Source organism: Kogia breviceps, chromosome 2 (assembly GCF_026419965.1).
Source record: "Kogia breviceps isolate mKogBre1 chromosome 2, mKogBre1 haplotype 1, whole genome shotgun sequence".
Lineage (NCBI taxonomy): Eukaryota > Metazoa > Chordata > Mammalia > Artiodactyla > Physeteridae > Kogia > Kogia breviceps.
The window spans coordinates 59199656-59223100 of NC_081311.1; the positions used below are offsets into that span (position 1 = coordinate 59199656).

At 48.4% G+C, this 23445-nt stretch overlaps 2 protein-coding genes across 8 annotated transcripts in view; one reads left to right on the plus strand and one right to left on the minus strand.

The window, feature by feature from the left end:
* The window catches only part of SAMD8 (sterile alpha motif domain containing 8), a 114014-nt gene that overhangs the window by 61017 nt on the left and 29552 nt on the right, over window positions 1-23445 (minus strand). For both annotated transcript variants that reach the window (XM_067025322.1, XM_067025323.1), the window contains exon 2: window positions 22167-22353. The gene's annotated coding sequence lies outside the window, so the exon portion shown is untranslated. The remainder of the gene's footprint in view (window positions 1-22166; window positions 22354-23445) is intronic.
* Window positions 16711-23445, plus strand: part of DUSP29 (dual specificity phosphatase 29) — a 36472-nt gene continuing 29737 nt past the window's right edge. For 3 of the 6 annotated variants that reach the window (XM_067025324.1, XM_067025327.1, XM_059053190.2), the window contains exon 1: window positions 16711-16885. In XM_067025324.1, coding sequence (XP_066881425.1) covers window positions 16722-16885 — 164 coding nt within the window. In that variant the 5' untranslated portion in view covers window positions 16711-16721. Of the gene's footprint in view, window positions 16886-18392; window positions 18567-18759; window positions 18841-19160; window positions 19214-19858; window positions 20228-23445 lie in introns of those variants that run through there. The other 3 variants (XR_010838926.1, XM_067025326.1, XM_067025325.1) reach the window with 3 other exon arrangements.

The window sequence follows — 23445 nt, forward strand, 5'->3', positions numbered from 1 at the left end:
CTTGCAGTTTCCAGAATGTACCACCCTCTTACCTCTTGGTGCTTTGCACATGCTTCACATTGCAGCACCTGAATGCACATCCTCACTCATTTTTGTTGGGGTCTCTCTGAAGTCTCAGTTTAGATGTCACTTCTGGGGATGCCCCTGGACCCAGCAAACCTGAGTGAAGTGTTTTTCCTCATGCTACCAAAATGTCCATCCACCCCTTGTGGTATCACCTGTCACTCTGAACTATAATTGCTTGGTGCCTTGTCACTCTCTTCCAGCTGGCTGTCTCTCACCAGGCCTTCCCTGGGCTCAAGGTCCCCATGACTTCCACCCTCTCTGGCTATGACCCTGCCATCAGGGAGAGTTCCATGTTACTGGGCCCTCTCTACAGGGGCCACCAGGGGGAGTGGACTTGCCCCTGGGACTGGGCCCGCCTCCAGAGGGTACCTCCTCTCCTCCCAGCTCCACCTGCACACAGCACCTCACCATTTGGTCACCCTGACATCCTCTTCCCAGCTCATCTTGTCGCCTTGGGCCACCTTTGACTTCCCTCTTTGCTCCCCTGCCAAGGCTCTCTGGGAACAGCCCTGCCTTCTCCTGGGCACTTAAGGGCCCTCTTTGCCCTTCTCCACCATCTGCTCTATTTCCAGAGGGCAAGTGCTTTTCCTTTGTGCAAATCCAAAAAGGGGCACCCTCTGACCAAACCAGCCTTTTAGGCAGGAGCACTCCTGGGCAAACAGTTTGGTCAAGAAAAAGGTGTCCCTTCCTCCCAAGTAGACGTAGTTCCAAACTATCGTGCCCAACTCAGTGAGCTGAGCACAGGCTGGGTTTTAGGCCCCATTTACTCCTGCAATTTATAAACTGCACAAATGTAGACAGCCCTCTCTGGGCCATAGGGATTAATATCCCCATTTTACAGATGAACAAACTGATGCTCAGAGAAGCTAAAATGAGGCTGGATGTTGCCTCCTGGATCCAGGATCTCCGGGCTCTTCCCTCAAAGGGCAGGTACTGCCCAGCAGATCCCCTGCTCTGCTGCCTGCAGTGCTTGGTCCTAATCGCAGCTGGCTGTTGGCTACCTAAGGTGCTCTCTGGGCCTTTTCCAAAGGGTAAACACATGTCCTAGCTGGAGTTTGGCAGGAGGGCTGGTGCTGCTGTGCCCAACCAGGCAGGATGGAAAACTTCTCAGTTCATCCTTAGCTTGGTGGGGCCTATAATTTTCCAGAGCAGACAAAGCCAGTCCCATCAGTAGTCTGCCCACCCCCCATTTCCCTTGGATCCCCCCACTCAGCCTGACAACTCAGCCCTTGTTGCTATCTCTTGCTTATGCACGGTCAACAGTATCTAAAATAGTGGCTCCAGAAGCCAGGCTCTAAATCAACATCCAGGTCTATGACTGTGGGCAGCCTGCCCTTGCTGGCTGGGGTAGAGTGCCCTGAATCTGGGACAGAGCCACACCCTGGGCCTGGGGCTTGAGTTTCAGCAGGTTACCTTCTTGGGGCTCCGAGGGTTGGGCTCAGATTCTGGGGCTATGGGGAGAAGAAGGCAGGGAACGCCAAACATTCCCCAGAGCACACAGAGAAACAGAGGTTGAGCTCCAGACTGACACCTCCACCGGGAACCCTTCCTGCCTGCCACACTTGGCCCAGGAAGTCTGCGATGATGCATCTACTCTTCCTGTTCTATAGAGAAGCCTCGTGAAAGGAGTGAGGTATTGTTAAGACTGTGAATTTGGAGCCAGATTGCCTAGGTTCAGATTCTACCTCTGCCCCTTACCAGGTGTGTAAACTCAGTTAACCTCTCCATACCTCAGTTTCCCCCATCTGTAACATGGGAGTAATAATAGCCAACATATAGGATTGCTGTAAGGATAAAGTGGGGCATATAGAAAGTGCATTGTACAATATGTGGCAAGCTCTCAAAAATGAGAGCTCTGACTATTGTCATAGTATGTAGTACAGGGGCCCCTGGCATCACCTGCTACACAGGAAGTCCCAGTCTTGGACTAAAGGCTGGCAGCACTCTCAGTGAATTGAATGAATGAATGATTAAAATTTAGCTGACCTAAATGCAACATGGTACCCCAGACTGGATTTGAGCACAGCAAAAGACTTAAGCAGAAAAACTGGTGAAATCTGAAAAAATTCTGTGGTTTAGTTAATAGTGTTACACCGATTTTAATGTCTTTGATAAATAGACCATGGTTATATAAGAAGTTAACATTGAAGGAACCTGGGTGAAGAGGAGCTAAGAAATGTCTCTGCTACCTTTATAACTCTTCTGTAAATCTAAAATTATTTCAAAATAAAAAGTTTAAAAAATTTGTTGACAATTACTGACTGCTTTGCATATGCCAGGTACTATGCTAAATGCTTTAGATACGTCATACATCTTTTTTTTTTTCGGTTTCATTCATGATGTTTTATTTCTTTAGAAAAAACACAAATCAAATACGGCAAAATGTTAAGATATGACCATACTGAGCTGTGGGAATATATAGGTGTCTGTTATTTTTTTTTGTATTCTTAAAATATTTCCTAATTTAAAAAATCAAAAATAAATTGACTGACTTTTAAAATTAGAAATATTCTATTCTCTATATTTAGGTTTTGAAAGCCATTAGCAAATGGGTCTTAGGAACTATTCTGAATTAAAATGGTGCCATTATTATTGGCTTTAGGCCTAAAATACTGCAAATTCATGTTATGCTTTTAAAGCCTTCAAGAGGCTTGATTATGGATAATCTTGCTTCAAGAAAATGGTAATGATGACCAGTTTATAGAGTTTAGATGAAATAACTGTGAACAAAGGGTAGCTAGGCCAGTAAGTCAAACTATACAGTTGACCCTTGAACAACGAAGGTTCAAGGTTCAGTTAAACCTGTGCGGGTCTGTTTATACACAGATTGTTTTCAATAGTAAATATTGTAGTACTACATGATATATAGTTGGTTGAATCCACCAATGTGAATCACTGATACAATCCAGAGGCACCGTGGATAAGGAGAGCCAACTATAAGTTATACACATGAAATTTCAACTCTGTAGAAGGGTCTGTGCCCCTAACCCCCTCGTTGTTCAAAGGTCAACACTCCCAGGTTATGCTCCCAGGTTTCTGCACTAATCTCTTCATCTGTGCTTCCTGAGCCATTGGATGTCTGGTCAGCCTGGCCTTCTCTCTTTGGGACCTGCTAGAATTTTCCCTCCTCTGAGATTTCCTGCACCCCAGCTCCTACTTCAGAGCCTTCCATCAGCCCATCCCTTGAAACACTTTCCCTTTCACAGTCCTGCACAGGTATTCAGACTTTGTCTCCTGTACCCTCCGGGCCCACAGTGGGACTCCTGGGACCCCATCAGACTAGTTTTCAAGCCTCTCAGGGCTTAGTGCTATTGAATGATCAGGCCCTCCTGGTCGTGGTAGCAACCGGGGCGGAGGTTTGCTCATTGAGCAGACATGAGAAAATATACATGCAAGTATAAAGAACTGAGGACAGGTGAATTTCCCTAGGATCACATGCACACTTTAAAAGGGGTGCCGGAAAGAAGACATACAGATGGTCAGTAGGCACATGAAAAGATGCACAACATCACTAATTATTAGAGAAATGCAAATCGAAACTACAGTGAGGTACTACCTCATACCAGTCAGAATGGCCATCATTAAAAAGTCTACAGGGCTTCCCTGGTGGCGCAGTGGTTGAGAATCCGCCTGCCGATGCAGGAGACACGGGTTCGTGCCCTGGTCCGGGAAGATCCCACATGCCGCGGAGCAACTAAGCCCGTGAGCCATGGCCGCTAGGCCTGCGCGTCCGGAGCCTGTGCTCCGCAACGGGAGAGGCCACAACAGTGAGAGGCCCGCATACCGCAAAAAAAAAAAAAAAAAAAAAAAAAAAGTCTACAAATAGCAAATGCTGGAGAGGATGTGGAGAAAAGGGAACCCTCTTACACTGTTGATGGGAATGTAAGTTGGGACAGCCACTATGGAAAACAGTATGGAGGTTCCTCAGAAAACTAAAAATAGAATTACCATATGATCCAGCAATTCCACTCCTGGGCATATACCCAGACAAAACTATAATTCAAAAGGATACATGCGAGCTTCCCTGGTGGCACAGTGGTTGAGAGTCCGCCTGCCGATGCAGGGGACACGGGTTCGTGCCCCAGTCCGGGAAGATCCCACATGCCGCGGAGTGGCTAGGCCCATGAGCCATGGCTGCTGAGCCTGCGCGTCCGGAGCCTGTGCTCCACAATGGGAGAGGCCACAACAGTGAGAGGCCCGCGTACTGCAAAAAAAAAAAAAAAAGGATACATGCACCCTCTATGTTCATAGCAGCACTGTTCACAATAGCCAAAACATGGAAACAATCTAAATGTCCATCAACAGATGAATGGATAAAGAAGATGTGGTACATATACACAATGGAATACTACTCAGCCATAAAAAAGAACAAAATAATGCCATTTGCAGCAACATGGATGCAACTGGAGATTATCATACTCAGTGAAGTCAGAAAGAGAAAGACAAATACCATATGATATCACTTATATGTGGAATCTAAAATATGGCACAAATGAACCTATCTACAAAACAGAAACAGACTCATAGACATAGAGAATAGATTTGTGGTTTCCAAGGGTCGGGGAGGGGGAGGGATGGACCAGAAATTTGGGGTTGGTAGATGTAAACTATTACGTTTAGAATGGATAAACAACAAGGTCCTAATATATAGCACAGGGAACTATATTCAATATCCTGTGACAAACCATAATGGAAAAGAATACAAAAAAGGAATGTCTCTGTGTATAACTGAGTCACCTTGCTGTACAGCAGAGATGGGCACAACACTGTAGATCCACTGTACTTCAGTAAAAAACAAAAAAAAAATAAAAAAATAAAAGGGGTGCAGGGAAGGAAGGCACTGCTTCACTTGAATGTTGAACTTGCAGGCAGGACTACAACGGGGAAACTTGCAAGTGGGTGAAGGGGCTCTCATGGTCCCTTAGAGACCATACCACACAGATAGCACTCTGTACAGCCCATGCAAGGCCCCCAGCATGCCAGCACCCCTTTCTGAGGGATTCCTGGTGTCACACACTCTCTGTCATATGACTCTGCTGCTCTACTGTCCTAGCCATAGATGGTTGCATCAGGATGGGTCCCAGGGCATTGGACTTCTACTTGCTCCCCATATCCATCCTCCCCTTTTACTTTGGTGAAGAACCTCAATTGTTAGCTGGGTGGCAATGCAACCAGCCAAAGTAGAACCTCTCTCAACCTCCCTTGTAGTTAAGTTTGTCCAAGTGACTATGTTCCGGCCAATTGGATGTAGTGGAATTATTGTGTGGAACTTCTGATAAGTCTCCTTAAAGGGCAAAGTGTGTGTCTTTGGACCCACCCCCCACCCCCCTCCATGGTGCCACTTAGAATGTGAATGGCATTGCCTGGGCTCCCTGCTAGCCCTGGACTGCTCTGCCTCCACACTTTTTTTGTGTGTGTGGTACGCGGGCCTCCCACTGTTGTGGCCTCTCCCATTGCGGAGCACAGGCTCCGGACGCTCAGGCTCAGCGGCCATGGCCCACAGGCCCAGCTGCTCCGCGGCACGTGGGATCTTCCCGGAGCGGGGCACGAACCCGTGTCCCCTGCATCAGCAGGCGGACTCTCAACCACTGCGCCACCAGGGAAGCCTGTCCACACTTCTTTTACATGAGAGAGAAAGAAATGTCTGTCTTGTTTAAACCATTGTTTTCCAAGTCTCTGTTACTTGCAGCCAAACTGGTCTGATGTAAGAGGCTGTCACTGCTGGGTGTTCTGTCCTGGGCAAGGCTACCGACCCAATGAGGTCCTCTCTCCTGGGGAGTCTGAGTGGGAGGCAAGTAGAGATAGCAGGATGGGTGGTGGGCACCTGAAATCAGGAAGCAGGAGCCATGGGCAGCAGAAATCACAAAGTGGAGAAGCAGGAGTCGGCTGGTGGCGACAGCAATATTAGAAGCCAAACAGAGAGGGGCCAGGTCCCCGTAAAGCCGGAGCCCTGGAGCGAGCAGCAGCCCGCACCCGATGAGACCCCACGTGAACCTGGTCGCTGGAGTCGTGCTGCATCCTGGGAGATATTCCCATGCTCCAGGAGACTCACTGCTTTCCAGTGTGTTCTTACAATGAATCCCTGAGGTCACTGGAGAGTGAGTTTATCTCTGGGCACCCGAAAAAAATCCTCATCTATTCACTTCCTGAACTTCTGTAAGACCACAGGCATCCCCTGACGAGAATGAGTCCCTTGGGCAGGACAATGGGTCAGTGGAGGCAGTCCTGTCTCAGAAACGGCCACCACACAGAAGGGGCTGGCCTGAGACCCCTCTCACTCTCAGTCTGGCTCTGTGGCTCCTGAGAAGCAGCACTACGTCTCTAGGCAAGGAGATCACAACAGACACCGCCACCGCTGAGCTGAGTGGCCTGGGGTGGGAAAGGGGTGGCAGCAAGAACAGGAGCCTTGCACACACATGGACTCCGGTTTTCCTTCAGACTCCATCCTTTAACCAGCTCTGTGAGCCTGGCCAGGTTAGCTCCTCCGAACCCCACACCCCTCAAGTGTGAGAACGAGATGGATCCCAGCATTGCACAGGGCTGTTGTAAGCACGGAAACAAGAGAAGCGCAGCCCAGTGCCTGGCTCATAGGAGGCCCTCGAAAAAAGCCTGCACTTCTTTCCTTCCTGCTGAGAAAGCTGGGGACTTGGGAAGGAAGGTCTGGATCTCCATCCTTCCTGGGTGAGCGAGGGGAGGGCTGGTCACACAGACCCCAAGAAAGACACAATTTTTTCCTGCAGCTTCTCAGAACAGCAGTGGGGCACAATGGGGGTGACCACGATCAGCCTGTTTCTCGAAGGCCGTCATCTGGATTTACTTTCACATTCTTTTAAATAGATGTATATGATTTATAAACTTTTGCCAAGCAGTTTTACACATATAAGAGGCTCTGCATTCTATCACAGGTTTCTTAGATATGGTTGTAAACTTACATTAGGATATTAGACTGTAATGACAAATGCAGCCCTCTTACATAAAGCCCTGGTTCTCCAAACACTAGAATATTTGCTTAATGAAAAGAGTTTTACAGGCTCTCCAGACTGCCAGTTCATCTTTATTCTGGTCCTTAACTTAGGGAAGAAGAGAGAAAAGTTAAATGTCACACACACACACACACACACACACACACACACACACACACACACACACACGCCTGAACCAGGCTTATGAGAAAAATCTGGAATGTCTTGGAGTTGTTTTCTTTTTCTTTTCAATTACAGCTCAATAAAAATGCCCTCATAAAAGTTCTAGGTAAGCAATAGCTTTTCCAGCAGGATGGGTCTACCCACATCCCAGGGAGGCCTGCCTGGTGTGATGGGTGGGGCATGGGGGGAGGGCAGGAAGCCAAAGCTGGCTCCTTTACCATCTCCCCCTCTCCATACAACACACACACACAATGGACTCCCCTGAGGAACTGGGAAAAGCCCATGCTAGGGAGGAGGTGGCGGGGGGCGGCCTCCTTCCTTCAGAAGGCCCTCTAAATCTGTCCAGCCAAGAGGTCAGCAGGAGCAAAGCCTTATATTAGGCATAATATTTTGAAAATACTAAATGGCTGTGTTTTTCATCCCTCTCCCCCATAATCAAGTTCCCTAGAAGCAGGATTGCCAGATAAAATATAGGATACCAGTTAAATTTGAATTTCAGATAAGCAACAAATAATTTTTTAGTATAAATATGTCCCAAATATCACAGAGGACATACTTATACTAAAAACGTATTTGTAAATCAGTCAACCCTACCTGGAAGTCACTTCACTACTATAGCCCCTGACAAATGGAAAAAAGAGGCCAAATCCACAGGATGTCCAGGTAAGAAAGTAAAAGAAAGTGAATGACTGAAGAGAACAAGGCATAGAGGAGGGGGCAGGTGGCAGTGAGGCCTAGAGGTGGTGACCTCTGTTCTCTAAGACAACCTCCCAGGGACAGAGTGAAACGTGCAGGGAGTGCCCTGCTCTTTACCTATTTAGGCTTCTGGAAGGAGACCATTTTGCCCAATGTGAGAAGCAGTCAGGCTCAAGGGGTCCCCCAGCATCAAGGCTCCCTCCCCACCTTGGTTCTTGCAATAAACCCTGATGTACATCCACAGTTCATCTTGTGCAACAGAAGAGGATTCTGAGAGTTTGAGCTTTTAACTGGGAAGAGGCTGGGATATTAGTACTTAGCAAATTTAAGTCTCTGCCATTCCCAGCAGATAGGGAGGGGCTTGTGGGAAAGATTAAAAGAGCTAAAGAAAAATAAAGACACCTCACTTTCTTTGTACGTCCCAGTGAAAAGAGTAACAGCAACATGAGGGCAGTGACATAGTATACCTTGTTGTTATCTTTCCCTCCGTTTCTAGAACACTGCCCAGCACATGACAGGTGCTCTACTGGGATGGTCAGAGTAAGTGAATTTTCCCCCCATTCCAAGCCAGACTGACTGCAGCAGTGAGGGTCTCCCCGGGCCCTGGGCACACCTGACCTCCCTCCCTGAGAAGTGGCCTCAGGGGCAGTCTGAGACCATGTGCACAGACACCAACGTGGTGAGTCGCTTAATAAAACAAGAGTTTCTTTCCTAAGATCCATCAGCATCTTGTGCAGGAAAAAGTTACCTCATCAGAGTCATAGAACCTTTATTAAAGCAACACTGTGTGTTAAGGTCTGTGTTAAGCACCTTATTTCATTTATACCTGAACATACAACAAATACCTCAAAGTCAAAGTCACCAGCTAATTCTTTACAATCTGCCATCAAAACATATCTGGAACGTGACTCCCTTCTCACAAATTCTGTCGCTGCCATCCTTGACCAAGGCACCAGCATCTCTTCCCTGGACAACCAGAGCAGCCCCCTCCTTAGTTCACTTTTTGTTCACCACATTCCATTCCCCAAATACCAGTCAAGATGTTCTTCTTAAAATGCAAATCAAATCATGTAAGCATCCTCCCTAGAAGAAAATCCAAACTCCTTACCATGGTCACAAGGCCCCACGGTTACAGGCCCTCACCTACCAACGTTTTCTCCCTCCTTCACCCTGTTGCAAACACACTAGCCTTTGACTGCATTAGGGTCCAGGCTAGGTTACTGTAACCGAGACTCCAAAACACAGTGGCTTAAACAGACAGCTGCTTATTTCTCTCTCATGTCACTGTACAGAGGTAAGAGGGCAGTCCAGACGGGCGAGGGGACTCAGCTCCAGGAGGTCATGCAGGGACCCAGGAACCTTCCACCTCACTGCTCTACCATCCCCCAGAGTGTTGTCCTTGCCTGCCTGGTCGAAGCTGGGTCACAGCCACATCTGTAGCCCCTGGCTTTCCACTGTTGCTACTTCCTGGGTGCTTCGGTATCCCTGGTTTGTTCCCTTAACCCTGCTCACACTCTGTATGTAGGCCATCAATATCTTTTCATTTAAACCATCCCTGGTGAATTCCGTCCCTTTTTGACCCCTGACTGATAAGGGTTCACTGCACACAATGTGTCAAAGTCAACCTCTTCCTAAAATTGAGCTCAGTCCAGACCATATCTATATGTGTGTGTATATATATTTCTATATATATGGGTGTATGTAATATATATGGGTATGTGTATATATATTTGTATATATGTGGGTGTGTGTATATACATGGGTGTGTGGGGTGTGTGTATGGGTGTGTGTATATATGCGTGTGAGTGTATGTGTGTATATGTGTGTGTTTTTCCCCATCCCAGACGATGCCGCCAGATCTAACTGGAATCGGCTCAAGGTACCTGTCATGACTAAACTATCGTGGGTTGGCCAATGCCAATGATTGAACTAAAAATGCCCATGGCAGTTTGTTGAGTGCCTACTGGGTTCATGGATGACCAGCACATTACCACAGGACACTCCCATCAAGCCTTCTTCCCCCATTGCCAAAGTTGGCCTTCTCGGACATTTTTGAGTTTCCGGGCTCTTCTGGGCAACCCTGGCCCCTTATGCACCCCCAACACAGCCCTTGCTCACCGAGCTGCCGGTGGGTGCTTAGAGGTCTGTTTCCCCACTGCTCGGCGAGTTCACCCAAGGCAGGCCCTTATTTCCTGCCTCCGGTCCCACCACCTGCTTCTACAACAGGGCCTGGACACAGAGTAGGGCATCACTTCAATAAACATCTGCTGCAACGACAGGGGGATTTCAGCTCCTAACCTAATGGTGTATTAATTTAATCCTCTTTAGGGATTTCTTAATCCGTCCAACGGGAGATAAAACAATTAACCAGAGTTGGGGGAGAATGAGAAGAACATCAATGCTCCTTCCAAGCCAAGAGCTTCACATGCATTATATTATTTAACCTGCATGGTAACCCCATAGGTAGATCCTGTTATTAGTCCCAACATACAGGTTCAGGGAAGTTACGGGACTTGTACCAGAGCCCAGAGCTAAGTGGCAGGGGCAGGATTTGAACCCAAGTCTTGATGTTTTGAAAGCACATGCCCGTCCCTCCCCTGCTCTCCTGCCTCCCACACACGAAGAACCACACTGTCAAGCCTCATCAATGTCACTTTGATGCACTAACAGGCCGTGAAGAGGAAACAGCCATCTATCTGTAAAACAAATAAGTCCTGGCGTGCAGAGAGAGGTGCTAATAGAGATGCAATTTACCCATTTGCTGAGATCACTGACAGACTTGAGCAGGCCTCAAACGGCAATCTCCTGGGAAAGCGGGGAGTTTGGGAGGACCACGACCCACAGCCCATGCCCTGGGTCCTAAGGCCTCCAGAGCCCTCCAGCAGGAGGTTGGCAGCAGGCACTCTAGTGTTTTGACAGCCAGGGAGATAAACAGAGGTATTGATTTCAGAGAAACATCCCCGGCCCTAGGCTTTCTTTCCAAACATGAAGTTCTGACATCTCTAGGCCATCAAAGTCAAGAGTGACAGCTCCACAACAGACGTGGCCCTGCCGGCTGCCAGCAAACTCCCTGGAGAGCCACAGAAACCTCCAAGGCACCCACATAATGGGCTTCAGGAACGGGGGACAACCCAGGCTGAAAGGAGGTAGGTCAGGTCTGGGCAAGAAGACAAACAGAAATCCCCATCCTGATCCCCACTAGCACAATAACTTGTCTCACTCTCAGTGATCTAGACCTCGGCTGGCCAGTATGGGAGCCCCCAGCCCCGTGGAGCTATTGAGCACTTCAGATGTGGCTGGTCCAAGGTGAGATGTGCTATAAGTGTAAGATACTCAGATTTCACATGGAAAAAAGAACATCAAATATCTCAATAATTTTCATATTGAGTATTGAGTACATGTTGACATGATAATATTTGGGGCATAGTTAAATAAAATATATTATTAAAATTAATTTCACCTGGGGGACTTCCCTGGTGGTCCAGTGGTTATGCGCTTCCACTGCAGGGAAAGGGGTTCAATCCCTGGTTGGGGAACTAAGATCCCACATGCAGTGAGGCACGGCCAAAAATAAATAAATAAACAGATAGATAAATAAATAAAATCCTTCCTGGAAAATTAATTTCACCTGTTTCTCACTATGTGGCTACTAGAAAATTTTAAATTGCATACATGGCTTACATTATCTATTGGACAGTGCTGATCTGAAGGATCAAAAATTAAATGTAATTGAGGTCTTTCCTGGTGGCACGGTGGTTAAGAATCCGGCTGCCAATACAGTAGACACGGGTTCGATCCCTGGTCCAGGAAGATCCCCCATGCTGTGAAGCAGCTAAGTCCGTGCACCACAACTACTGACCCTGCGCTCTAGAGCCCATGAGCCACAACTACTGAGCTCGTGTGTCTAGAGCCCGTGCTCCGCACGAAGAGAAGCCACCGCAAAGAGAAGCCCATGCACCGCAACAAAGAGCAGCCCCCACTCGCCGCAACTAAAGAAAGCCCATGTGCAGCAACGAAGACCCAATGCAGCCAAAAATAAATTTAAATTTTAAAATGTAATTGAATTCAAAGTGAACAAAGGTAAATTTTTTATCAAAATGCAAGTTAAATGAAAACAATAAAACATGAAAAACATTTCCATGTACATTTTCAAAAGAGTTCTTTTTCTAAAATATTCAAAGTTTCTATTAGAAGCAAAAAGGAATATGTAATTATTGAATATCAAAGTTTTAAATCAAAATGATCTAAGTAAACCTCAAAATCTTAACTCACGTCTTTGAAACCTTTGTTAAATCTTATAAACAACTGTTACAAAAATAAAATGATTGACAATTCTAGTAGTCAATGTAAAGAACTGGCATTTTGCTTCACATTTATTACATCCAGACCTACATATATGCTTTAGAGAAGCCTATGAATTGTTTAATGCACCAAAATACCCCTCAGCTGTTGTGTGACTGTTGTGAACACCACAATAACGCCAGGTCACCTCCAGAGCCCTGGAGCAGAACACAGACGCACAATGGATGCTTGGCGCTACCAGGTTTTCAGCAGGATAAGCTGTCTGTTTTCTCGGCCACGGGCTTCCACGGCTCCAATCCTCCCTGAACCCCAGATTAGCAGCAACACAACCCACCGACCTTCACCTTCAAGGAATTCAGACCAGTCACCTTTTGTTTAGAGGACACAGAGTAAGGGAAGGGGAAACACACTCTCTGCGGCCTAAGTGGTGTTCGTCACGAAAGTGGATAGAGTTACAGATCACTCTTTGCCTGTGCCGAAAGCCAAATCCCAGGTGAAAGAGGCACCAATATCTTTTTTTATTTTTAAATTTAACATAGCAAAGTTCACTCTTCTTGGTTTTACTGACAAATGCATATAGTTGTGTGACCACCGCTATGACCAAGATACAGAACATTTCCCCACCTCCCCAAAAATCTTACCTGGGTTTGGTATTGCTGGGTTCTTGTTTGGTTTTAGCTATTCTAATGAGTGCTTAGCAGCATCTCAATATATGTGTGTGTGTGTGTGTGTGTGTGTGAGAGAGAGAGAGACAGAGACAGACAGACAGATGCATGGACCTCTAAAAAAACAAGCTCAAGGCAGGGGCTCCTGCTTCCAGGGTCTGTGGATGATATTGTCTAAGGGAGTCAAAAAATCCCCCTCTTGGATTAGTGACGGTAACTTATCGAGAAAAATGCCATGGTGGGCTTTTTGATGAGAAAGGGAGGCCCCTAGCTTAGCCTGCTGGTAGGTTGAGACTAAGAGGGAGCTGACCTGTTCGGCATAGTCATCAGAGAGGAGGAATCTGGAGCCTTTTGAAGGAGCTCTAGAGAAGAGGGGAAGAGGCCCAGGATGGAGGAAAAGGAAAGCTGCGACGATTGTATACACAGAGAGGAGCCTCGTGAACATGGCAGGTACAGGGACGGTCGTCTCTAGAGGGAGAAATTCCCTGGGGAGGGGGCCCAGACAACAATTTTCTAAGAATAAGGAGCTCAGACATTGAATTTGGAGTTGTCTCCTGTTCTGTGCTGTGGTCCCCTCCGCCGCATACAATGGCGCTGGGTGGGTGGTGCTTTGGAGGAAGAACAGCAGAGGGTGGTGTCGCACTTGGGGTGAGGTTGAAGGAGGGTGAGGCTGGCGGGGGCCAGTGAGGTGGAGAGGCAGGAAGGCTACAGGGAAACTGACTCAGGAGAAATGAGAGCCATCCTACCTGTACTTCTCCCAGAGGAAAGCAGTCCTTCAAGATGCTGTGGAGGGTTCTGGGTGGCCTGCGGAACATGGGCCTCAGTCTGTTTGCTTTTCTTCTTAATATCAAAGAAGAAAGACACTTCTTGGAGGGCAGAGGACTTATAGCCATCAGACTACACACATCTGCAGCCGAGGTGGGAGAGCGCCCTCTCCCCTGGGCTCTAGCTAGATTCAGCGTCCACATAAAGCCAGGTGTCCACAGAGCACTAGAAGCCTCTGGAATTTTTCAACCCAGGAAAGTCATGGATTATTAAATCTCACGTATTAGTTTCCTGCTGCTGCTGTAACAAACCACCTCAAAGTTTGTGGCTTAAAGCAGCACTTATCTTCTTACAGTTACGTAGGTCAGAAGCCTGACGTGGGGTCTCACTGGGCTAAATCAAGGCGTTGGCAGGACTGCAGTCCTTCTGCAGGTTCTGGGGGGGAGTCCGTTTCCTTGCCTTTTCCAGCTTCTAGAGGCTGTTCTTTGGCTTAGGGCCCCTTCCTCCATCTTCAAAGCCAGCAACAGGGAGTTCAGTCCTTCTCATGTGGCATCACTCCACCCTCTCTTCAGTCTCTCTCTTTCACTTCTAAGAGCCTTTCTAATTACATTGGGCCCACCTGGGTGATCCAGGCTACCCTTCCTATTTTAAGGTCAGATGATTAGCAATCTTAATTCCACCTGCAACCTTAATTCCCCTTTGTCTTGTAGCATAACCTATTCACAGGTCCCAGGCATTAGGATGTGGACATCTTTTGGGGTGGGGTGGGTGTGGGTGTGTTCTGGCTATCACACCTTGCCACTGGGCCTAAGTGGGATTCTGATCCAGAGAAGCTGGGACAAAGAGGAATGTCTACCTACACGTGAAAATGGAGGAAGTAGAGGGAGATTCTGGGGGAAGGGCGTTTGCTAATGAAAATCACATGGGTCAGAGAAGGCGGTGGTGTCGGGGAGAAACCTATGTCAAATGTTGCCGTATGTAAGTTCCTAAGAAGCTACAATGAAAATGACAGCTGTTTCTACAGATCACAGTTTATCTGCACCAGGGCAGCTTGCTGTTGCACAGAATCCTGGTGGACTATGCCTGGAGTCTTGAACAGTTGGAGACATCTCTGAGTCCAGCTGATGGTTACCTGGCTTGCTCCCATCCTTGCATAATGGTGTGTTTGCTGCGTCCACACAAGGCAGCTCTTGGGGCATCTACCCACGGCCTGAGCTCTGCCCTGAGAGTTACGCAGAGAAGGCTGTTGTTTCTCACAGGTCAGCCCTTCAGCTGCTAGAAGACTGACCAGGTGTCTGTTGCTGCTAGCACCACTCTTTTCTAAAAACCTCTTCCCAGGGCTTCCTATAGTTTCTCATAATTAATGATGTTGTTTCTACCCTTCCCCACCCTGGTCACTCTCTTTTGGGCATCCTTTAATGTGTGAAGGATTGGGGGCATGCGGGGTATGGGGAGAGGGTCACCAGTCTTCTGGTCACAGCATTTAGGGGCTACTCTAATGGAAGTGATAATCCAGCAACCCACCTCATTCTTTTCTTGGCTTTACTAGGCCACCCTTCTAGACAGTGTGAAATATTATCCCCCTCTCTTATCGGTTATCTATCAACCTATCTATCTATCTGTCTATCTCAGATGTCTTTAGGTACTTGATTTTTTGCCCCCTCTCAGCTTATATCTTCAGCAGCTTCTCTTGCCTCCTTAGCCCTTACCTTGGGCTGGGGTTGGGGGCTAGGGCTGGGACCGGCCCCGCAGGCTCCCAGCTAGATGGAAATCTTTCTTCAGTCTTTGTCAGATCTAGCATGTCTGCTCCTCTAGTTCTTGGGGTTATTGCAGAAGGGCCTTTGACCCTCTGCTCTCACTCCAGAACTTGACAGCAAGGACATTTGGACCCTGACATTTTGACCTCCTTGTACACTTAGATCCTGAGCACTCTGACTTGTGAATATTCTCTGCACCAAGAAATCAACAGAAGCAGAGTCTTTTCGGAAGTTTCACAATGAAAAATACCAGAAGAAATAATCACCCTAAATAAAACTGCCAGTAGCTAAACATGCAACTTGTGAGGAAGATCTTTGGTTTGCTGAATACAAAGTTGCAGAGGCCAATATAATGACCCCAACATAAAAAGACCCTATTAAGTGAAGGATGTGGAGAGACTGGGGACCCCCTTCCCATTCCCCCTAATCCTTCACACATTGAAGGATGCCCAAAGAGGGTGAAAGGATGGGGAAGGATGGAAAACCACGTCATTCATTAACAGGAACTATAGGAAGTGCTGGAAAGATTTTACTAGAAAAACAGAGGAGCCTGGACAGGACTAGCCCCCTTCAGCCCTAAAAAGGAGGACCATAGTAGTAGGAGTGGTGGTGGGGATCCTGGAGCAAAGAAGGCTGGAGCCAAAGAGGCAGGAGGTTGAGAGAAGGAACCGCCAAGAAGAGAGACCTGGGAATGACTGTTGAATTGGGAGTATTTTTGGCACCCTAATACCATCCAGCATTTTTTAAATGTTTAGCATGTGACAGGCATTGTGCTAAGTACTTTCCAAACTTTATCTCATTTACCCCTCATAACAACATAAGAGGGCAACATTATGATTATTTTCCCCACTGAAGTCCAGGTGGATTGGACACTCGCTGGAGGTCCCACAGGAAGTGACACAATGCAAATGAACCCAAGCTTCCAGAGTTTCTCTGGAAGGTGGAGGTGTTTCATTGATCGCCCTGCATGAGGTGGCATTCATTCCATCCACTCTCCAGAGACGGCTCCACAAACTCCCAGAAAAGACTGGAGTGGAGAATTCTCCAGGCTGGGTGTCCCCCGACCCTCCCACAGGCTCTGTGCCAGTGGGCAAACCTCCCCCGTTCCAACTGTTCCAGGACAGAGCCCTGGGTAGGGCTGAGCAGCCACCTGGCCTCGTCCATCCCAAGAAAACAAAGCTGGGAAATTCCCCCTGCCTGTCCCCACCCTGGTGCCTGCGTGTCCTGCCTCTGTAGCCGGGCCAGGGACAAGCGTGTGGGCTCCAGGTACAGAACTCCCGAAGTCAAGGGTTTCAGGTCACACTGGCAAATCATTTTGCGAGCAGATGCCACGGGTCTCTTCTCAGACTGGGCAGCACACAAGGTCAGCGTCAGCAGATCTGACCCTAAAAATAGGCTCTTGGATGCCAGTCGGGGTGGCTGGGTGTGCTGCTGCCACACGCCCCACGGACCAACACTTCCTGACCTGGCCAGGACCCGGTGCGCACAGGTAAGCCCCTTTGGTGGGAGGCTGGCACCTCACGGGTCCAATCAAATGTTCTTTGGGGGCCTGGGTGTGGGGATTAGAAGACCCCTTTCCACCCTGTTTCTGGAGCGGCAGAGAACAGCTGACACCTTTTCCGTTTGACAGGCTTCTTCTTGCCCCGTCTTTCCCTAGAGACTCCAAGAAATTTTTTCCACTTCCCTTCCTCTAAATCTAGGCTTCCAGTTCAGTGACCATTTCTAAAGGCTAATAGGGCAGGTTAAAGCTCATTGGGCCCTTCTGAGGCCCTGGATGCATTGTATCGCATATCATATTCCAGCAAGGTTCTCCATTTAGCCATTTAGCCATTTAGCCAGTAGAGGGGAAAAAAAATCTCAGCAGGAGGTCGGGGCGGAATGGAGATACCGGTAGTGACTCACATCAAGCCTAGGGCAGCACAAATTACAACTAAGTACTCCAAACCCCGGGGGTGGGAACTCTTCCTGTGTCCTGGGTAATGCTGGGCATCCTTTGGACAGTGACTATTTTTGAAGCTTTTCCCAGTCCTGGTGGGAGGATGGGGTCGGGGATGACTGCTCTGGTAGAGACGGGGAGACTGGGTCACCAAGGGACTTGGCCTCTGGACCAAGACAGCAGCACGTGTAAGCAGGATGGTGGGAAGATGTCTTGTGTCTCAGACCAGGGCTCTCCCATTAGATCCTGGGCCTTTGTCCTGAGGCCCCAGTGGCCCCTCACGGGCCTGGAACCCAAGCAGTGGGGGCTCTGACTGTTCAGAAAAGCTGAAAACATTCCAAGGGGAAAAACTGCTGAGTAAGATGGGAGAGGGCATGGGGTGTATGTGGGGCGGGGTCTCCTCGCTTCTGATCCCAGCGTCCGAGGGGCTCTGGCACTCAGTGTTTGTTCTGTTGCCCTTCCATTGTGACGCCCTCCTTGTTCTCTTCATGACACAAGCAGTGTGTTCCCACCAAATGACATTTGCAAACACCACCTGAAGGGCTTCTGACTGAGTCCCATACAAGGGAAGAGCCTTGGGTATTGGGACGGCGGTGGGACGTGGGAGAGGGTCTGAGGGGTGACGGGGAGGTCGGAGGCTCTTCGGGGGGCAAAAGCAGATCTGGGCTGAGGGTCGGGGCGGGGGACATTGGTCCTCTACCATCTGATAAGCTGGAAGCCCTCACAGGGGACCTTTCGGTCCTGGGGTGGCACTGGGTTGGAGGGGACTGAGTCCTGACGGAGGGTGGAGTTCCTGTGGCTGTTGACAAGCTCGAGGGGGACGAGGAGCAGAGAGGGGACCTGAGGCCGGGGGCTTGGCTGTTAGTGTTCCCTGCAAGCCTGGCGACGCCCAGCTGGGTCCACTTGGGGAGGGGGCAGCCTGCCCTCCACGGAGCCGGGGTTGGCCTTCCCCCGACGTTGTGCAACCCCGTGAATCAGTAAGGGGCGCTGGCTGACCGTGCGCCAGGAACGGTTCTGAGAGCTTCCCTTCTAAGTAGTAGCTCACGTACTTACTCCTCAGAACTGCGGCAGCCCTGGGCGGGGTGTACCTTGTCGACGTCGCTTCAGATGAGGAAACTGAGACACAAGGCCGTGGAGTGCTTTGCCCGACATCACACAGCCCAGACCGTAGTGAGGCCAGTGCGCCTCAGGGCCTGACGGCAGAGCCACTGTGCTTGGGTGTCCCTCCCGTGGGGTGAGCTGGGGGCGGGGGCGTGCCTCTCTCTCTTGCTTCCGCCCGGTGCCTGAACTCCCACCCGGGCCTGGGGGCGGCGTCTCCAGGTCCCGGTGCCGGGGAAGCCGGGCTGGGGGCGCGCGGGGGCTAGCTGCGTTCGTCCTCTTCAGCCTGACTCCAGGGCACGCACGTGGTGCTTGACTTTTCGCTTCAGGTGAGCCTTGATGGTTCTGGGCGTACCACTTGCGCAGTAAACAGAGGATGAAGTCTCATCACGGCCTGGCGTGGCCACCAGGTATCAACAGGCTGGAGAGAGACCTTACTCCTCCTCCCAAAAGCCTTGCTTGTACTTCACCCATGAGCAAAGGAGCTCCATCACTCAGAGGAGGATGTTCAGACTCATTAGCGTCCCAAGCCATTTACCACAAGTACAAAAACCCTTGGTCCCTGCCAAACTGCTTTACCCCCGCTCCCTTACTCTCGGCTCAGCACTTAGCTCCCAACACAGCTGGGAATTCCCCACCCGCCCCCGCCGCTCCTGTCCCCCTACATGACACGCTCTCCGAGTCCATGTCCATGTGTTAAGGACTCACGTTATCTCCTTTAACCAACAAGCAGGGAGGCGCCGATGTTATCCCCATGCTGCAGATGAGGAAGCTGAAGCCTGGGTATGTGAGCCCCCAAGGCCGGTGAGGGCTCTTCCACAACTTCCCACCGCTCTGGGGTTCACGTGGGGAGGGAGGCCTAGGCCCAGGCCCGCCCTCAGGAACGCATACCTTGTGACTAAGATATAGTGACCTATCTAGTGGCCTGGGTGGAGATACTTGGCTGCCTCGGTTGAGGCCCAGTCATACCACTTACTAGCTTGGTGTCATGTGACTAAACTCTCATCGTAAAGTGGGGGCAGCTATTCCCTATCGAGGAGGTTTTGAGAGTAGATAATCACCAGGCACACGTTAAGAGTCACTGAGTGTATTGGTCATTTCGCTGGGTCCTGCCACGGCCTGGGTTTCTCAGTGAGCTTTTGTGGCATCTTTAAGAGGTGGGAGCGTGGCCTACAGCCTTCCCAGGGTCCAGAGCCTGCCCTGTGCAGCACTGAGACACTGGCCTAGTGAGTAACAGTGGTGGGGACAGGAAGTGAGAGGTGGTGAGACCATGGTGAGGGCTGCACCCCGCCAGTCTACCCCCCTCCATCTTTCTCCACACAAGGAAGCCTCATGTTCCAAGGTGACACAGAGTGGGCAGTGATTCTCGAAAGAGCGGGGCTAAAGGCCATCTGTTCCTGAATTCACGAGCTGTGTAATTGCCTGCAGTGTTTCCACCACAACTGGCCTGGTCAGACATCATGGCCTCTTGTCTCCTGACCCAGAGCTTCCTCAGTCCCACTGGGCCGACCACAGAGATCAAGTCCACCCCGGCTGGCCGCCTTGTCTAAGAAGGAAGCCACATGTGAGCATTCAGCCTCCTTACAGTTTCCAGGAGGCCCAACTCTGCCAGACTGAGATTGGAAAAATCAATTAGGAGTTCATAAATTACCACCCCGAAGCGTTTTGAAACCATCTGAAGAGTTAATCAAACAAGTTAATGACATCAACACCATCTTAGAAGAAATATTAAATTACCTCTTTAAATGAAGTCATTTCTGTTTTTTAAATAAAAGGATTTTCTATTAATTCACATAATTGCCTCCTATTAACATACTTGCCAGAATCCAAAAGAAAAAAGTATCTGTTAAACTTGGATTGTGTCTGATACATTAGGAATTAAATTATAGCAACAAAAAATTCCTAGGGTTTTTATGGCCAGGTTTTAATTTTTTAAAAATCCCACAATTTTTATTTCCTAGTTGGGATCGTTTTTGTAGATTTAAGATGAGTAAGGACAAGCATGACTTGCAGTAAATTAAAAATATGTATATGTATATATGCATACTGCTGCCAAATTCTGCCCCTCCACATACCCTGGCAGTAAGTATTACTCTCCTAATAGAGTAATTTTCCCAACCACAATAACATTTGTACCCTCCCTCTTCTTTCAAGGCACATTCCAAACCCAACTTGGGTGGTGTCATGGAAAAAATGCGGTATGCATGCAACACACACTAACTTTCCCCCATGAGCCCAGTGCATCAAGGAACGTAAATATGTGATATCCACAGATACAGAATACCTTCAAAGGAAGAGTACACATTTTTAAAAGATTAGACTATAACTGCTCTACTAGACCAAAAACTTGAAGAAGGCAAAGAACTCTGTAGCCCATCCCATCCCTGGTGCTGAACAGAGGGATGTGGAGGCATGCGGGGGCTGGCAGGGCCAGGCCAAACATCTGAGGTGAAGTAAAAAAAAAAAAAACAAGGGAATTTCCTGGTTCCAGCAGTTAGGACTCTGCGCATTCACTGCAGACAACTTGAGTTCAATCCCTGGTTGGGGAACTAAGATCCCACAGGCTGCACATGTGGCACGGTCAAACAAACAAACAAAACAAGGCCACTTCCCATGTCCACTCATGACCCAAAGGAGCACCCCTGATGTTGGCTGACTTAGCCTAAACCAAGACCAGGGTAAGGCAAGTCAAAGAGCCCCAAGGGATGGGGAGGGATGCTGCCCTCTTCATCTGAGGTCTGCCTCCAGTCAAAGGGAAAAGAATCTTCTTTCAGAGGTGGATTTACCCCAAAGCTTCAGAACCCCTTGCACCAGCCTCTTCTAAGGCCCTGCACCTATTTGTTTTTCTTTTTCTTAAAGAAATGGTATACATTTCAGGAGCCATAAAACTTGACTCCCTTCTGGTTTCCCGAGAAGCACTGAGGGACTCTAGAATGACTTTGTGACACGACCTAGTCCTGGTTCTGCCACCAGAGGGCTCAAGGAGGACACAGGCCTGCCTTTGGGGAGCTCACACTGACCGGGAGGGCACTCAGTGCCACATGTGATGTAAAGAACACCTGGTTAGGCCTTGTCCTGAAGGCCACCTTCCTGTGCCTCAGCCCGTAAGTTTAGGGTGCGCATCTACTACATCCAGAACAGCTCTCAAATACAACTTTCACAGGCTTTTTTCCCCCTCCATATACTCAAGTAATATATGTTCAGCACAGAGATTTTTAGAAAAGATGGCTCCTTAAAAAAAAAAAAAGAATCGCATATAATTTCATCATTCTAAAATAAACACAGAGCCAGTGTTAATATTTTGGTGACGTATTTTTGTGTAAGAACAGAATCAGACTGTCCATGCTGCTGCATAAACTTCTGGTCTCTCCTCTCTACCAGCACAAGCCTCTTCCCCTTTGATTGCTCAAACCCACCATCAACACAGCTGTCTGTCCTGTCTAACAATTTCACTGAAGGTTTGGGGTGACAAAGAGAGGGCTGACGCTGCCAGGGGGCACCGCAAAGTTAAGCGTTAGGATCGCTTTTCTCAGGAGTCCTGAGGCTGTGTGCCCTGGATGTTCCTCACCTGGCTGTCTCTGGCCCCAAGCCCTCCCTTCGTCACTCCCCAGCAGGGTCCCTCACACCCCTTCTGGGGATATTCTAGAGGCTTGGAATGCCCCTTGGTTTCTTGCACAGAACAATTTAGCTCTCTTTGTTCACTCCATCACTTTCTGAATCACGCTTTAGGACTTACCTTTTCCCCAAGAAGAGGATCCTTAAATTGTGTTTTTTTTGTTAAGCAGGAGGCCTGTTCTGTCGCTCACACTCCTGGGCATGGCTACCTGGCCAGTCTCTGCAGGCTCAAGGGGTCCACTTAGGGGTTTAAGTTTCCCACTCAAATGAATGATGCATCTCTCCACTGGGCTTCTCCCATCTTCCACCTTAGAAAGCAAAAGAATTCAGGTTGGGTTTTTGTTTGTTTGTTTTTAAAATCGCCTTTACCCCTCTTGTTACAGCTCTATTTTATTAAAGAAGAAAGCAAAGCTCAGGGAGGATAAGATGTGTAGATCTGAGTCCTCAGTGATTACTGGGGCTCTGAGACCAGAGAAGAGCCACAAGCCAGTGAATGTGGGGAGAGAGGGACAGACAGGTAGAGGAGCCCCAGGAAAGAGCCAGGTCCTGGGAACACGAAAGATGGAGTGAGAAGTCACAAGCAGCTTCCAGCCCAGATTGTTCTATTTGGCCACCATAGTTAAAAAAATACATGGGCTTCCCTGGTGGCGCAGTGGTTGAGAATCCGCCTGCCGATGCAGGAGACACGGGTTCGTGCCCTGGTCCGGGAAGATCCCACATGCCGCGGCGCAACTGAGCCCGTGAGCCATGGCCGCTGGGCCTGTGCGTCCGGAGCCTGTGCTCCGCAACGGGAGAGGCCACAACAGTGAGAGGCCCGCATACCGCAAAAAAAAAAAAAAAAAAAAAAAAAAAAAATACAGACATGGTTATTTATTATAAAATATGATTATTTATTAAACGAATCCCAAAACAGAAGACAGGCGAAAAATCTCCCTGAGTCCTGCCACTTGCCCACAGTATTGACATTTTGCTGTTTGTTTTTTCTTTTTCCTAGTTAAAAACAAGAACAAAAATATACAAGGTTGTTTTTCTCTTAATTGAAGTATAGTTGATTTACAATGTTGTGTTAGTTTAAGGGGTACAGCACAGTGATTCAGTTATATACAAGAATATATATATATATATACATTTTTTTCTTTTTCAGATTATTTTCCCTTATAGATTATTACAAAATATTGAGTACGGTTCCCTGTGCTATACAGTAGGTCCTTGTTGGTTATCTATGTTATATATAGTAGTGTGTATGTGTTAATCCTAAATTCTATAAGGGTTTTAAAAAAATATATATAAAGTCAAATCATGGTGTCAGAATTATATTTTTGAATTCAGATTAAAGCCTTTCCTCACTGGGCAAGGGAAACCTTTAACCAGACACGAGCTGTACCATTGAAAAGTCTGAA